General features: G+C 41.8%; 1 protein-coding gene across 1 annotated transcript; it reads right to left on the reverse strand.

Moving 5' to 3' along the window:
* Positions 1–811: 811 nt before the first annotated feature.
* On the reverse strand, positions 812–1,750 carry LOC132901171 (putative gustatory receptor clone PTE03). The gene has a single exon (XM_060943517.1). It carries the CDS (start codon positions 1,748–1,750, stop codon positions 812–814), a length of 939 nt encoding a protein of 312 aa, XP_060799500.1.
* Between the last annotated feature and the right edge of the window lie 14,599 nt (positions 1,751–16,349).

The raw sequence follows: 16,349 nt of genomic DNA on the forward strand, positions 1-16,349 counted from the left end.
AGCAACAAACTCCCACTTTTGATCCTTTTAGCATGGCATTAACTTTTGTCTGGGTAATGTCTTTGTACAGACTGGTAACAAATTAAAGGTGAAAAAACAAAAATCAAAAAAGTAAACCCTGAAATGTCATGGTCAGGGGATGAGCCAAGAAGAGCCCATCAAGACCAAAATGTTAATCTTAGGATAACAATGTTCATTGAGAAGAACCTTGTAATTTTCAGTAAGTCTTCTTTGACATCAAGTAGACTCAAACCATGCCAGCAAAAAGAAGCAAAATAAATAAAGAAAGAAATACAATACAATACAATACAATGCAATATTATGCTTTAATATTTATATTATTTGTGACTACTAAAATTATAATAATTATTTCCAAATTTAATCATAAAGTAGGTCACAAAAACAGTGCTCATATTGGGAAAAATAATAAAGAAAAAATACACTTGTCAAATAAAGGTGCTAGAGATTCTTAGAGTAATGCTATGGAAGAATAATCTTTAATAAACAACCTTTTGTTTGATTGATCTTTATCCAGTTATGGTGCCACGGGGGGGAAATATATTATATATATATATATATATATATATATATATATATATATATATATATATATATCAGTTTCACTGTAGTAACAAGACAAAAGGTTAACATGGATGATGGAATGCTTCTTTAAGGAAACATTTTTGCTCGAGAAGCCTTTTCCGGCAATATTATTCTTAATAGTGTAGTTAATCAGTAAACACATATAAATATTGCATTGCAGTGTATGAAATGACAAGCGTTAAACATCACACAAAATAACGTGTTTATCTTATGACTGAGATATTTTTTTATGGAAGAAGACAGTAACATTCTGTCGAATTTCCTTTGTTTTCAGTCCATATACTAGAGGATTCAGAAAAGGAGGAAATATCATTACAGACACACCAAAAGCCCTTCGTAAGTACTGGGATACATTCTCAAATCTATGTGACATTAAGGCAAAGAGTGAATTGAACTCTACAAATAAGAAAACAACTAGGTGTGTACCGCAGGTTTGAATTGCTTTGCTTTTTGCAGCAGATTGTCTTTTTGAAATGCATGTGATTAGGATTTGGATGTATGTGAATAGCACCATGAACAGTGAGAGTCCTTGGAGAAAAATGATAGTAAACAGTCCATAGTAATTATTCAACCTTGTGTCCTCACAAATTAGCTTCATCAAACTTGGATTATTACAGAAAGTGTCCACAATTCTTGTGCTACAAATCTCTTGACGGTAGCTCAGAGCAAGCAGTAAACCGATCACTGTAAAATCTAGGGTCCATATTGTAAGGATTATCTTTAACAACTTATTTGGAGACATCAAGGTGTGATATTCCAGTGGGTAACAAATGGCAATATATCTGTCATAAGCCATTGCAGTTAGAATAAGAAGTGATCCAGCCCCATACAAATGTGTCAGGAAGGTTTGCACATAACAGGCAGAATAAGTGATGGATCTATTCTGTGACAGTATACTCACCATCATTTGAGGAAAAAAGGCAGAGGCACCTACAATGTCATTAATTGGCATGTTAAACAACAGTATGTGCATCGGTTTATGAAGATTTTGGTTCAGAGCAATTGTTAGCAGTAATGTAATATTGAAAAGCAAAATAGCACCATATGTAAGGGTTCCAAGCACGAACACTGGTAAAATATGAGATGGTGAAATGCCAAGTGGTTCCAAATTAAGAAGAGTTGTATATATAGACAAATTAGATGCCATTTATCTTTCTCTTTGTTCTGTGGCACGAGGAAATAACCTAAAAAAAGAAGAAAATATTATCTAAATTATCAGCACGTGTGTATTTATTTATTTATAAGTAGCTATTTTAAAAATCCAAGTACTGTAGTTTGTTTACCCCAGATCTCTGATCACTAATTTGTGTCTATGTTAGGGACCTTTCAAATGCCCACCATATCAGAAAATAATTTTATCTTCACTCTGCTTGCTGTTTTATAAGTGAATAATTCTCTGCCAGTTTTTTTTTTTCAATGAACACCCAGGTGATTGGTTTTATGGATACTTTGGGAAAACCACAGGGCAAACCAACTGGTGAAAAAAATAAGATAAATCTCATGGGATTGAGATACATGGTAATGCTTTAACCCCATTCAGACCCTGTGTACACTGTAATATCAAATTGTTTGGAAATTTGTCTTGATTAAAATCCAAGCATTAAGAGAATGTTAACCGAACTGCTAACTGATAGGTTAATAAAGCATTTTGTGTTAAAATCTTCATGACAGATTTCCAAAGGAGGGCAAATTAGCATGAGGCCAAAAGCAAAAATGTGAGTGGCCAATTCTGCAGCTGCTCTACAAACAATGTACCAATAAATGAACACAGATGCAGTCAATCCATTTTAATAACAACCAGCCCCATCTACCAAGTGCAGCACAAATTAACACAGGGTCACAAACAGGTACAGAATAACATGCCTTGGTAACAGGGGCGTGTTTAGCCTATTTTTGGGGGTGCTCAAGCACCCCCCAAAACGAGCTCAGCACCCCCTAGCTCAGCACCCTCAAAAACACTGCTTTTGGATGTAATTTTCAGAAATAAGTGCCCTTGCGCACTGCGCAATGAATGTGTTTGCGGGCGTGTGTGTGTTCTTGAATTCACCTGTTACGTGATAGTTCTATGACCAGTAAAATACCTCTCCTCCTTGCGTCCCCTCTGATTGAGTTGCCTGTCCGCGCGAGTGCTTGCTACGACATGGTGGTTTTTTTAACTGGATTCCACGCCGATGAGGAACTCAAAGTAGCACCTGAGTATTACTGGCATAGCGAGATGTGAAGGTACGGACTGGAGTTACAATTGTTAAACACAACACAGTAATATGCATAATGCAATATTGATGTTCCCTGGTCTATGAACAGAATGATAAAAACGACATTTATCATCCATATCGAGATACTTTTGTGCAGAGCTTTACAAGTGCTATGGTGCTAGACCACCGTGTGTTAGTCAATTTTATTTAATGTAACATAGCGTTTACGTTTCCTTATCATTCACAAATCCAAACCCTGGTCATTGTCTGGGGGGACACTGAAACGTACATGCACGAAGCAAACAATTAAACAAATGACTATCAAAAGAACACTACCAAAATATAACAAATATAACAAAAAATATAAACTAATGTAAAATCATAATAATACACAATATTATTACACAATACACAATAACACATTAATTAACAATTACCACTGTTCAAAATGAATAGCTCCAACATTACAAATGCAGTAGTAGGTCTTGTTTAGTTAAAAATATAACGTAAATATTTGTCAGTGGCTGTAAATGTGTAGATATCATAGTTTATTGGGTCAACTTCTGTTAAAACATTGCATAAGTCTAGTCTTGTCTAGTCTAGTCTTCTTGTCTAGTTAAGTCTAGTCTAAATGTGGAATAAACGTGGAAACACTGTTGTTCAAGCCAGGTGCCTCTGTCAGCTCTGGGGGCTAAGCACCCCCAAAGATCAGATGCTAGAATCGCCCCTGCTTGGTAATATGTTCTTATAATATCTTCCTATGCCATTCCAAATAAATTAACACGCGTTGAGAAAATTGTCTCCCTTATACCATGCACAGTGTATTTTTGTGCCTCATTCCTGAGTGCGTAGTGAGAATTTTGCAAGAACGTAAATTATATTTTTAAGAAAAAATATTCGCTAACCTTAAAGCATATACACAGAACCATGGCCTCACTTTTGTTTATAAATGCCTTGAGACCTCAAGAATGGCACAGGAATAGTTTTAAGCATTAACAATAAATTTAATAAAGCAATTTTTACAATTAAAGTGATTCATATACAGTGGCATGCAAAAGTTTGGACACCCTTGCTGAAAATGTCTGTTACTGTGAATAGTTAAGTGAGCAGAAGATGAACTGATCACCAAAAGGCATAAGGGTAAAGATGACAGATTTCTTTAATATTTTCCGCAATATTACATTTTTATTTCCATCATTTACAGGTGTAAAATACCAAAAAATGAAAAGGACCTGAAGCAAAAGTTTGGGCACCTAACATAGTCAGTACTTAGTAACACCCCCTTTGGCAAGTATCACAGCTTGTAAACACATTTTGTAGTCAGCTAATAATCTTTCAGTTCTCACCTGGGGGATTTTCGTCCTTGCAAAAGGCTTCCAGTTCAAGTTTCTTGGGCTGTCTTGCATGCAGTGCTCTTTTGAGATCTATTCACAGATTTTCAATGATGTGTAGGTCAGGGGACTGTGAGGGCCATGGCAAAACCTTCAGCTTGTGCCTCTTGAGGTATTCCATTGTAGATTTTGAGGTGTGTTTTGGATCATCATCTTATTGTAGGACCCATCATCTTTTTACCTTCAACTTTTTTACAGATGGTGTGATGTTTGCTTCCAGAATTTGCTGGTTGTCATGCTCCACCCTGGACATCCAATCCTCAGATTATGAATCTCCCACGCCAGCGCCGATCCAGATCTGGAACGGGAATTCCAGCTCACCTTTAACTCACTTCCTGGTTTTCACCCCTGCTTATTTAAAGGCCATTCTCAGACCCTGACTTTGCCAGAATGTCTTGTTTTGCTATTCCAGCCATTTCTGTGCCTTTATTGCATTTCATGGTTTTTGCTCAAGCTATTTTTCTAGTCCATGGTTTTTGCATTTAGGGTTTTCTTCTTGTTTATGGTTTTTTGCTCTAGCGTTTTTGTCCTTGTCTGCCTCGTGCATTTGTCAAGTTTGTCTCTTTACCTGTACTATTTTGCCATTTGTTTTTGTCCTGTTTGTTTAACTTTTTGCCATGCCCTTTTCCCTGGATTAAAGCACCTTATTTATTGGATTACTGTCTGTGTTCTGCTTGTGGATCCTTCTCACCACACCTCCACCACCCCTAACAGTACGTTCTGGCCAACATGGATCCAGCGGAACTCACCCGTCTGAGAACGGCCATCCAGTAGCAAGGGACTCTCCTCGGGACCCGTCAACAAGACCTCCAGCAGATCACTCAGAAGCTTGCCACCCTGTCCAACTCACTCAACCTCCTCACCACACAGATACAGCACTATCAAACCATGCCTACCCCTGCCCAGCCGTCTCCTACTTCAGCTCCTGCCGCTGCTCTTCTCTGTGAACCGAGACTTCCAGCGCCTCAGACCTATAATGGAGAACCAGGTACTTGCAGATTGTTTCTGTCTCAATGCTCTTTGAGTCTAGAGCTGCAACCTCTGGCCTTCCCAACAGAATGCTCCCGGGTACCATATACAATCATGCTCCTCACTGACAAGGCCAGAGAGTGGGGAACAGCAGTCTGGGACACCGATGCACCCTTTTGTTCCTGTTTCAAGGATTTCTCCAAGGAGATGAGGTGAACTTTCGACTGCTCTCTGTCCAGCTGGGAGGCAACTAGAGGGCTCATGGAGCTGTGGCAGGGGTCCAGGTCTACTTCGGACTATGCCATCAAGTTCCAGACGTTGGTGACCTTGTGCAGTTGGAACGAGAGTGCCCAGATCGACGTGTTCCTGCACGGCCTGTCTGACGCCATTAAGGATGAATTGGTATTGTGGGAACTGCCATCGAACCTCGCCAACCACATCGATGCCTGGGTCCAGCAACAGAGGAGAGAGAAGCCCCAGCTTCACCTCCTCTCCACCCCCCGCCGCGTCCATCGAATCCATGCAGGTAGACCGGGGTCGGGTGTCAGCGGAGGAACGAGAGCACTGGCGAAGCGCAGGGGCCTGTTTCTATTGCAGTCAATGAGGACACATCTGCTGAGCCTGCAGAATTCTGCTACTCGCCCTTGATGTCCCTCTCACAGTCCTGACACTCAGTGGCACCAGCTTGACCATCACCCACCTTACTGCCCTGCTCACCCTGAGGATTTCCAGCAGCCACTCTGAAACCATCTAACTCCATGTCATGAACAACCCCCACACACCCATCATCCTAGGATTACCCTGGTTAACGCAGCACAAGCCCCACCTAAACTGGGCCGATAATACCATCCTAGGCTGGAGCCATTCCTGCCTAGCTTCCTGCCTGAACTCTGCTCTGCCTCCTGCCAAACCACCGCAGCCTTCAGCCAGCAAGTTTCCCGACCTCTCTCTCGTGCCTCTGGAATACCTGGACATAAGACTTGTTTTCAGCAAGACCCAAGCAGTGTCCCTCCCTCCTCACAGATCCTATGACTGTGGAATCGACCTCCTTCCCAGGACGGTGCCACCCAAAGGGCGACTCTATTCTCTTTCTCCTGATGAAAGGCAAGCCATGGAGAAGTACATCTCCGAGTCTCTGGCAGCTGGGATCATCCACCCTTCCTCCTCCTCAGCAGGGGTGGGTTTTTCTTCATGGAAAAGGATGTCACTCCACCCCTGCTTTGATTATCAAGGTCTCAATGCCATCACCATCAAGAACCATTACCCCTTACTGCTCATGTCTATGGCCTGTGAACTATTCCAGGGAGCCAAGATATTCACCAAGTTGGACTTGCGCAATGCCTACTATCTGGTCAGGATCAGGGAGGGGGATGAGTGGAAGACGGCTTTGAACACCACCACTGGCCACTACGAGTACCTCATGGTCCCTTTCTGCCTGACCAACATGCCCGCAGTCTTCCAGGCACTCGTCAATGACATCCTAAGGGACTCTCTTAACATCTTTGTTTTTGTGTACCTGGATGACATCCTGATCTTCTCTCACTCCCTGGAGGAACATCGGGGCCACGTCTGGTAGGTCCTCCAGCGCCTGCTAGAAAAGAAGCTGTTTGTCAAGGCAGAAAAGAGGGAATTCCACCAGAGCTCTGTCTTGTTTCTGTGGTTCATCATCTCCCCAGCTAGGATCCAGATGGACCCCCTCAAGCTTGAGGCAGTTGCAGACTGGCCTACCCCATCCTCGCAACGAGAGCTCCAGTGTTTTCCTGGGAGTCGCTAATTCCTACAGGCGCTTCATCTATGACTTCAGCACGGTGGCCAGACCTCTCACTGCCTTGACCTCAATTAAGACCAAGTTCAAGTGGGGGGAGGAAGCAGAGAAAGCTTTCTCCATGCTCAAGTGCAAGTTCACCACAGCACCCATTCTCCCCATACCTGATCCGACCAAACAGTTCATCGTGGAGGTCAACGCTTCCGAGTCCAGGGTCGGAGCCATTCTCTCCCAGAGGGCCAGTGATAACAAGATCCACCCCTGCTCCTTCTCTCGCCAGCTGAACTTAATTATGACATCGACAACAGAGAGTTGTTGGCCATCAAGCTAGCCTTGGAGGAGTGGAGGCACTGGCTCGAGGGGTCAGATCTCCCCTTCCTAGTCTGCACTGACCATAAGAACCTGGAGCACCTCAAGTCTGCCAAACGCCTCAATTCCCATCAAGCCCGTTGGTCTCTCTTCTCCCAGTTCAACTTCACACTCTCCTACCGCCCAGGCTCCAAGAATGGCAAACTCAACGCCCTCTCCAGGATGTGCTCTTCCCACCAAGAGGAGTCCAAGCCACCGGAGACCATCCTTCCTCCACGCTGCCTGGTGGGAGCCACCATTCTAGAGGTTGAGATGCTCATGCAGAATGCCCTGGAGCAGGACTCCAGTGAAGGTAACTCAAGCAACATACCACCTAACCATCTCTTTGTTCCCTGTTCTGTGCGAACCCAGGTGCTGCAGTGGGGTCATGGCACCAAGTTGGCTTGTCACCTGGGAGCTGCTTGAACCCTGGCACTCGTCCAACAGCACTTCTGGTGGCCATCCATCAAGGAAGACGTCCAGGAGTTCATGGCAGCCTGCGACACATGTCCCTGGAACAAGACAGCCAATCGACCCCCTGCTGGCTTGCTAAGACCTCTCCTGATTCCTCATTGGCCCTGGTCTCACATTGCCCTGGACTTCGTCACAGGACTCCCCAACTCAGGTGGCAACACATGCATCCTCACAGTTCTTGACCGTTTCTCCAAGACAGTCCATTTCATCCCTCTGCCCAAGCTTCCCACAGCTAAAGAAACCACCAGATTACTCATCCAAGAGGCATATCAATGTGTTAAATGAGGAGGAAAAGGCTAACGAGCTAAATAACTTTTTTTTTTTGCCGATTTGACTTGAGACTTCTCATATGAGAAGAAAATGGCTACGGATGGTGGACCTGAATCAGGCCCTGGAGTAATCACTATTGACCAGCATGCTGTGGAGAGACTTTTTTCATGCATCCGCCCCAGAAAGGCCTCTGGTCCAGATGGCATCTCTGGGCGGCTACTGAAGTCCTGTAGCAAAGAACTGGCAGAAGCCTGGTGTCCCAGCTTCCAGAAGTCACTAGATACTCATTCTGTTCCCTCTATCTGGAAAAGTTCTGTTATTCCTGTGCCTAAAAAAGCAAGCTGTAAAGAGAATAATGACTACCGTCCTGTTACACTGACTTCGATGGTAATGAAGTGTTTTGAGAAAATCATGATCAATTTCTTGAAGACAGAATTTAGTGGTTTTGTAGAGCCTTTTCAGTTTGCTTACAAGTCCAACAGAAGTACTGAAGATGCCATTTTAGCTGTGACCCACCTTATCAATAAGCACTTGGAGGATTCTAGCTCATTTGCATTTAATTAGCAGATTAAATGATTCTGATGGTCATCCTTTTATTATTAAATGGTACTTTTCGTTTTTAACAAATCGTAGACAGCGGGCCAATGTTAATGGAACTTTATCTGAAACTAAAACTCTGAGCACAGGTGCACCACAGGGATGCCAGAGTTCACCGGTTCTGTTCACCCTGTACACAGATGCGTGTAGAAGTTTTTATACAAACAATCACATCATTAAGTTCTCGGATGACACTGCAATTTTATCACTGTTGAAAAAGAATCATGATATATCTGACTACTTTCTGGAAATTCAGAGGTTTGTTGAGTGGTGCAACGATAACCACCTCATTCGGAATGTGCATAAGACAGAAGAAATGGTGTTCGACCCTCAAGGAGTACCGTAGGTGACCACAGGCCCGTGGTCATCCACAATCAAACCATTGCCCAGGTGCAGTCATACAAATATCTGGGTGTCTTTATTGACAACACACTCACCTGGAGCACACATGTCGACAGCCTCTGTTGCAGACTACAGCAACGGTTGCATTTTCTTCGTCTGAGAATTCATGGTGTCGATCAAAGATTTGTTTTTTTATAAAGCAGTCTTGGAAAGTCTGATCAGGTATAGTATAACAGCATGGCTTGGTAACCTCTCTGTGCTGCTAAAGAAGAAACTGCTTCTTCATGCTGCTGGAAAAATTATTGGTGTTAAAGAGCACTTCTCCATTCAGAGTATTTATGAACAGGCCACTCTGCAACAAGCAAATAAGATTATCTGCGATCCATCACACATCATGCATGGCGAGTATGAGCTGCTACTGTTTTGCTGGGGATGGAACCCGGGTCGCTGGTGTAGTGATCCAGCAAACCCCCACTAGGCCACCAGGGGAATGACTTAAGTGCAGAGGAGTGAGGCGAAAGTAGAGTAGAAAAAACAGTTTATTTACAATATTTACAATCCAAGGCAAAAACAAAAGTATAATCCAAAAGCTCAGAAGATAACCGGGAAAAAACCAAAAGTTCAAAGTCAAAACAAAGAGTCAAAAACCAGAAAAGAAGAGGCAAAAAATTCAAACGCTCAGAAGATCCAAAAAAATGGTAAACACAAAGTCCAAAAAGTCCAAAAGAAAGCAAAGTACAAAAACCACAAAGACACAGGCAAGGACCACGGAACAGAGGTTACTGGAGCTAAACATAACAGCACAAAGACTCCGTGACTAGGGACCAAACTGAGGGGGTATAAATACACAAACTAAATAGGACACAGGTGACAATAATGAGGACTAGGCAGGGCACAAGGCACATGGAAAAACAAAGGCACATGGCTGTCAAAACAAAAACACAAAACACAGAAACAGTGGCTGCCTCTAGAGGCCAAAACAAACATGACAAGATAAGGAAATAACAGCCGCCTCTAGAGGCCAAAACAGTCCCAGTCCTAACAGCTACCATCTGGTAGAAGGTTTAGAGTTCCTCATTGCAGAATGAACAGATTTAAAAACTCATTTGTTCCTGTGTCAATTAAGCTGGTAAACAAGGTCAGATAAGACCAGAGCACAGATGACTTGTGGTGATTTGTTTTGCACAGGTTAGTATTTTTACTTATTAGAATTTTAGCATTTTATTACACCTATTAGGTGTTATTTATTCACTCTCTTTATTTGTATTTTTATTATCTCATCTCATCTCATTATCTCTAGCCGCTTTATCCTGTTCTACAGGGTTGCAGGCAAGCTGGAGCCTATCCCAGCTGACTACGGGCGAAAGGCGGGGTACACCCTGGACAAGTTGCCAGGTCATCACAGGGCTGACACATAGACACAGACAACCATTCACACTCACATTCACACCTACGGTCAATTTAGAGTCACCAGTTAACCTAACCTGCATGTCTTTGGACTGTGGGGGAAACTGGAGCACCCAGAGGAAACCCACGCGGACACGGGGAGAACATGCAAACTCCACACAGAAAGGCCCTCGCCAGCCATGGGGATCGAACCCAGGACCTTCTTGCTGTGAGGTGACAGCGCTAACCACTACACCACCGTGCTGCCCCATTTTTATTATTATTTTTTAAATTTATTTTATTTTTAATTCACAACGTTTCCTGCACTTTTAGGCACCTTTGTATGTCTTTGTATGTGTATTGTGTTGTATTGTATGTTCTGTGTTGTGGCTGCAGCATGGGTGAATGGCCCAGGACAAATTTCTGACTTTGTGAGACAAAGTGAATCTTGAATCCTTCACATCTTCCACCTACACGGACTCCCCACTGACATCATCTCCGACTGGGGTCCTCAGTTCACTGTGCAGTTCTGGAGGGCCTTCTGCAAACTCATTGGGGCATCCTGTAGCCTCTCCTCAGGGTTCCACCCTCAAACCCTCAAACCAACGGCCAGGCAGAACAGATGAACCAAGATTTGGAGGTAGCACTCCAGTGCATGGCGCCCAGGGATGCCAGTTCTTGGAGCAAGTACTTACCTTGGGTTGAGTACTCTCATAACACACTCTTCCTTCATCTGCCACTGGTCTCTCACCCTTCCAGTGCTCCCTAGGTTACCAACCACCACTCTTCCCCAACCAAGAGGAGGAGGTCACCGTACCTTTGGCCCAGATCTTCATACGCCACTGCAGGAGGACGTGGGCAATGGCCCGGAGAAGACTCATTTGCTCTGCCCTAGCATCCAAGAGGCAGGCTGACAAACGCCGCTTTAAGGCACCCACCTAACAGGTGGGGCAATGAGTCATGCTCTCCACATGCCACCTGCTACTCAGAACCGTCTCCCGCAAGCTGGCTCCCAGGTACCTAGGACCTTTCCTCATCAGCAAGGTAATCAATCCATGTTCCGTCAGACTAGCATTACCACTCACCATGCGACGTGTTCACCCCACTTTCCATGTGTTGCAGCTTAAACCTCTGGTTTCCAGTTCTTTGCCTAAGGATATGTGCCTAAGAAGTGGTCTCTCCTCTGTTCTGCACATTTTACTGAAGATTTGTATGAGACTGGTGATCTGTTGAGATGCGTTGGCTATAAGCCCATATTGACAGAGGGTGCAGTACCAACAATTAAATAAATGCTTTCCTTTTCTTGTGGTTTTATTTTATTTAATTTTTTAAAAGTAAAGTAAGTTCAGTTGCACCAGTTCTCCCGGAGTGTGAGCCGAGGGTTGTTGGTAAAACCTGGGATGGAACATATCACTTGGGCAGTGACCTCCCCGCATTTGTTGCTAAAACCAGTGACGTTCTATTCCATCCTGGGTTTTAGTAATTGCCTGAGCCAAGCAGTAATGGTGGAGTACTCCATATGGATTAAATGGAGAATGAGTGGAGCATCTGTCTGATTTCTTCACTGGATATTGCTGCCATCTCACCCTTGCGTGGTAGAAGCGAATGAACCAAGTACTGACTGAACAACTGAAAGCAGGGCCGTAGCCAGCATTTTAAAATCACCGTGATGTGCGCGCAAAGCACGCGCTGAAAAATTTGACACATTTAAATGAGAGGGATGAATTACACGTCACAAAAGAGATCTATTTCTGAAGTTACTTTTAATGGTGTTTGAACTGAGATCGATTGAAGTATTTATTTCGAATATGAAAAGCAAAATAATAAAAAGAAAAATAAAATAAACATTTAAACATAATACATAGAACTCAGTGGCGGCTGCTGGTTTTTAAAACAGGGGAAGCCCATTTTACGCATTCATCGTAAAACCTGTAGGCCGGATATCAAAGCATAGAAAGGTGTGCCCCATTAGCATAATGAACTAGACAACCCTACCTAGTGGCAGAAAGTATTTTTGCTTGTACATTTCATGTTATAGTCTGGCTTGCCAGGCTAGTGCCTCATATCCTTAATCAAAAATATCAAACATCCAAAAATCACTGGCTATTCAATGAAGAGCCTTGAACATCATACCCTGATATGCAACACAGAGTCTTTAACACAACACCCAGCTGTGCAACACATCCTTGAACATCTTCTGCAACACACTCTGGAAATTCATAACCAGGTAGGCTATGCAACACACAGAACCTTGAATATTATACCCAGGTATAACCTATAACACAGAGCCCACCATTCTCTTAACATTACTGAACAATATACACACTTCAGATTCATGAACATTATATGATGCACACTATTTATACACAAATTCTGCTCTCCGCTCCTTTTCCAGAAAATGGTCTGTGACCCTGTCATACCAGCTGGTTGTGCTTTCCAGAGACTTCACCAATTTCTGTTAGAAGCTAGCACTGCAGATCCCAATAAGGCTCAAGCTAGCCTACAACCAGATTGAACTACAAATGAAATAAATGAGTGAATTCACGAATGATCAAACTGATAGAATGGATGAAAGTTAACAGAGCACAACGAGTAATATTTACATTTATTGACAGAGTAATGTACGACATCAATGAGAAGAACCGTTTATATGAAAAGAAAGTTGGACAGCACTTTGGCACACGACTACACTTTCTCGACATCCGCTAGGGACTGACTGATCATGCGCTTACCGTGTTCCTCACCGACGCCGAAGTACAGAGCCCGCCCTCCTCATGTCTTTCAACACTACCTCCAATAATCCTTCATGAGCCCGGCTTCTTGTCCCTCCCACTGTCTCGTTAGTCCCAGAGAAGCCCGGCTTCCCTGGAAGTGACGATTTTGTCGATTTTAACCAATAACAACTAGCCGAAATTGGCTGTTCAGAGCCCTCTCATAGACTGCAATGGATACCCGGCTGCCAGCACATAGAGCCCATTGAAATAAGAAAGGTTACAGCCAGTGTTGCCAGATTGGGTGGTTTTAAGTGCATTTTGGCGGGTTTTGAACATATTTTGGCTGGAAAACGTCAGCATTATCTGGCAACGCTGGTTACAGCCTGGCAGCAAAGGTGATTCTCGTAGCGAACTGCAAGTTCATCAGACATCACTCAAATAAGTTACAGGATAGTTATGAATGTAAATACAATCTTGGGCATATATTATGTTATGCAAGTTATTGTTTTAATGAGAATTCAATGTCATAGATGCCGCAGTTTGGGGAGAGAATTTTAGGGGAAGCTCGGCTTCCCTTGTTGTCTCTGAGAAATCGCCCCTGATAGAACTACATATTCAAAAAGGAGTGAGAAGTATAACTTATAAACTCCCACCGCTTCACCTTAAATAATGAATAACAATAACAAGCTTCCTTGTTACCTGTCTAGATGCTCATGCCTGATACTTATAGATAATGTATTTCTGACTTTGTATTTAGAAAAAACTAAATGTAATTTACATATATCCATACCCATATATACATCATGCATACATGCACACATAAGCATAAACACATGTATATACATCCATATAATATACCCATATAAATTATATCTATTATAAGCATACACCTTCACATACAGTACGCATGCACAACCCACGCACACAGACACAAAAAGTAACAGAAAAGTGTTACTTTTCGTGAGCCTCCCTCATCCCTGTACCTCTTGAAAATAGTATCTTTGAACCTCATTTTAAACTGTCATGTTTGGACACTGCTTCAACTCCATGGTGAACCTGTTCTATAGTCTCACCCCGCTAACTGAAACACAAACTTTTTCCTGTTTGTACAAAATAAAGTTAAAGTTATTTTTCCCCTTATAGCTCCCCTCATGGATACTGAATATTTTTTGTATATTTATTGGTATTAGACTATTTTTAGCTTTGAAGTTCAAAGTTAAAAATAATCTATTATCAATAAATATACAAATTTATTCAGTATCCATGAGGGGAGTTATCATTTAAGGCAAGGCAAGGCAAGTTTATTTATATAGCGCATTTCATACACAGTGGCAGTTCAACGTGCTTTACAGAGGTAAAAGCAAAACAGTAAACAATAGAAAATAAAATTACATAAAATAAAGGGGGAAGAAGAGAGAAAAAAATAAGAATTAAACAATAGTAGAAATACAATAATAAAATGAAGTAAAAGTTCAGTAAAAACAGCAGAATAAAATAGAATAAAAGTTAAGTAAAGTTTAAAACATGCAGAGACTGTAAAAGTTAAGTAAAGTTTAAAACATGTAAAGATGATGATATTTATCAATTAGCAGAAAGCATCTGAAAACAGTCTGGTCTTTAATCTAGATTTAAAGCTGCCAACAGCAGGAGCATTTTTAATGTCCTCTGGGAGTTGGTTCCATAGCTGTACTGCGTAGTAGCTAAAAGCTGCTTCACCACACTTTGTTTTAACAACAGGTTTTACCAGTAAATTTTGCTGCTGCGATCTGGTAGATCTGATTGGGTTAGGCCGCTGCAACATATCAGAGAGGTAATTGGGCCCTGTACCATTTAGAGATTTGTACACCAGCAGCAATGCTTTAAAGTCAATTCTGTAGCTTACTGGAAGCCAGTGAAGAGACCTTAGAATTGGAGTAATGTGCTCTGTTCTTTTTGTTCGTGTGAGAACCCTAGCCGCTGCATTTTGAACCAGCTGAAGTCGTTTGATGGTCTTTTTTGGCAGGCCTGAGAAAAAGGCCATTGCAGTAATCAACCCTACTAGAGATGAAGGCATGTATATGTTTTTCCAGATCATTTTTTGACATAAGTCCTCTTAGTTTGGAAATGTTTTTTAGGTGATAAAATGCCGATTTAGTGATTGCTTTCATGTGACTGTCAAAGTTTAGCTAGCTGTCAATGAAAACACCAGGATTTTTAACCATATCTTTTGTTTTAATCCCCTCTGTGTCAAGAATAGTGGTAATCCTGAGTCTTTCATCTTTTTTCCCAAATAGAATTACTTCTGTTTTATCTGTGTTCAGCTGAAGAAAATTTTGTGACATCCAGTTGTTGATTTGATCAATACACTGGTAGAGACATTCAAGGGGGGCATAATCATTAGGTGATAGAGCAAAATAAATTTGGGTGTCATCTGCATAGCAGTGATACAAAATTGAGTTGTTCTTGATAATTTGTCCAAGTGGGAGCATATAAAGGTTGAATAGTAATGGTCCAAGGATTGACCCCTGGGGGACACCACAGGTCAAGGACATTGATGTTGAGGTACAATTTCCCATGGTAACAAAGAAGCTTCTATCTTTTAAGTATGATTTTAACCAATTGATAACTTTACCAGTCAACCCAACCCAGTGTTCAAGTCGATATAGCATTATGTTGTGATCAACAGTATCAAAAGCTGCACTGAGGTCCAGTAACACCAGGACCGATGTTTTGCCTGCATCAGTATTAAGACGTATGTCATTTATAACTTTAATCAGCGCTGTTTCAGTGCTATGACTGTCACGAAATCCTGACTAAAAGTTATCAAAACAGCTGTTTGATATCAAGAAGGCAGTTAATTGATTGAAGACAATTTTTTCAAGGATTTTCCCGATGAATGAATGGTAGATTTGATATTGGCCTGTAGTTATTCAATACTGAAGCATCCAGTATTAAGGGGAAAAATTTACAGACATCGTGGATTATCAAACAGCTCAAATAATGTTCCAAGTTTGAATTGTGTTTTTCTAAAAATATGTGTCCAATCTGATGAGTTTTTCCAGTATTTTTGCAAATTGTGGGAGCAAGGAGACAGGTCTATAGTTTGTGAAATGTTTGTTTCCAGCCTTGAACAGAGGTATAACTTTAGCTATTTTCATTTTATTTGGAAATGAACCAGTTTGAAATGATAAATTACAGATGTATGTTAATGGCTTAGCAATGCCCTCAATGACCTTTTTTATCAGTGACATATATCATTAAAGTCAGTGGACTGTTTGTTCTTACATTTTTTAACAATATTCAAAATTTCATTTTC

The sequence above is a fragment of the Neoarius graeffei genome, chromosome 17, assembly GCF_027579695.1.
Source record: "Neoarius graeffei isolate fNeoGra1 chromosome 17, fNeoGra1.pri, whole genome shotgun sequence".
NCBI lineage: Eukaryota > Metazoa > Chordata > Actinopteri > Siluriformes > Ariidae > Neoarius > Neoarius graeffei.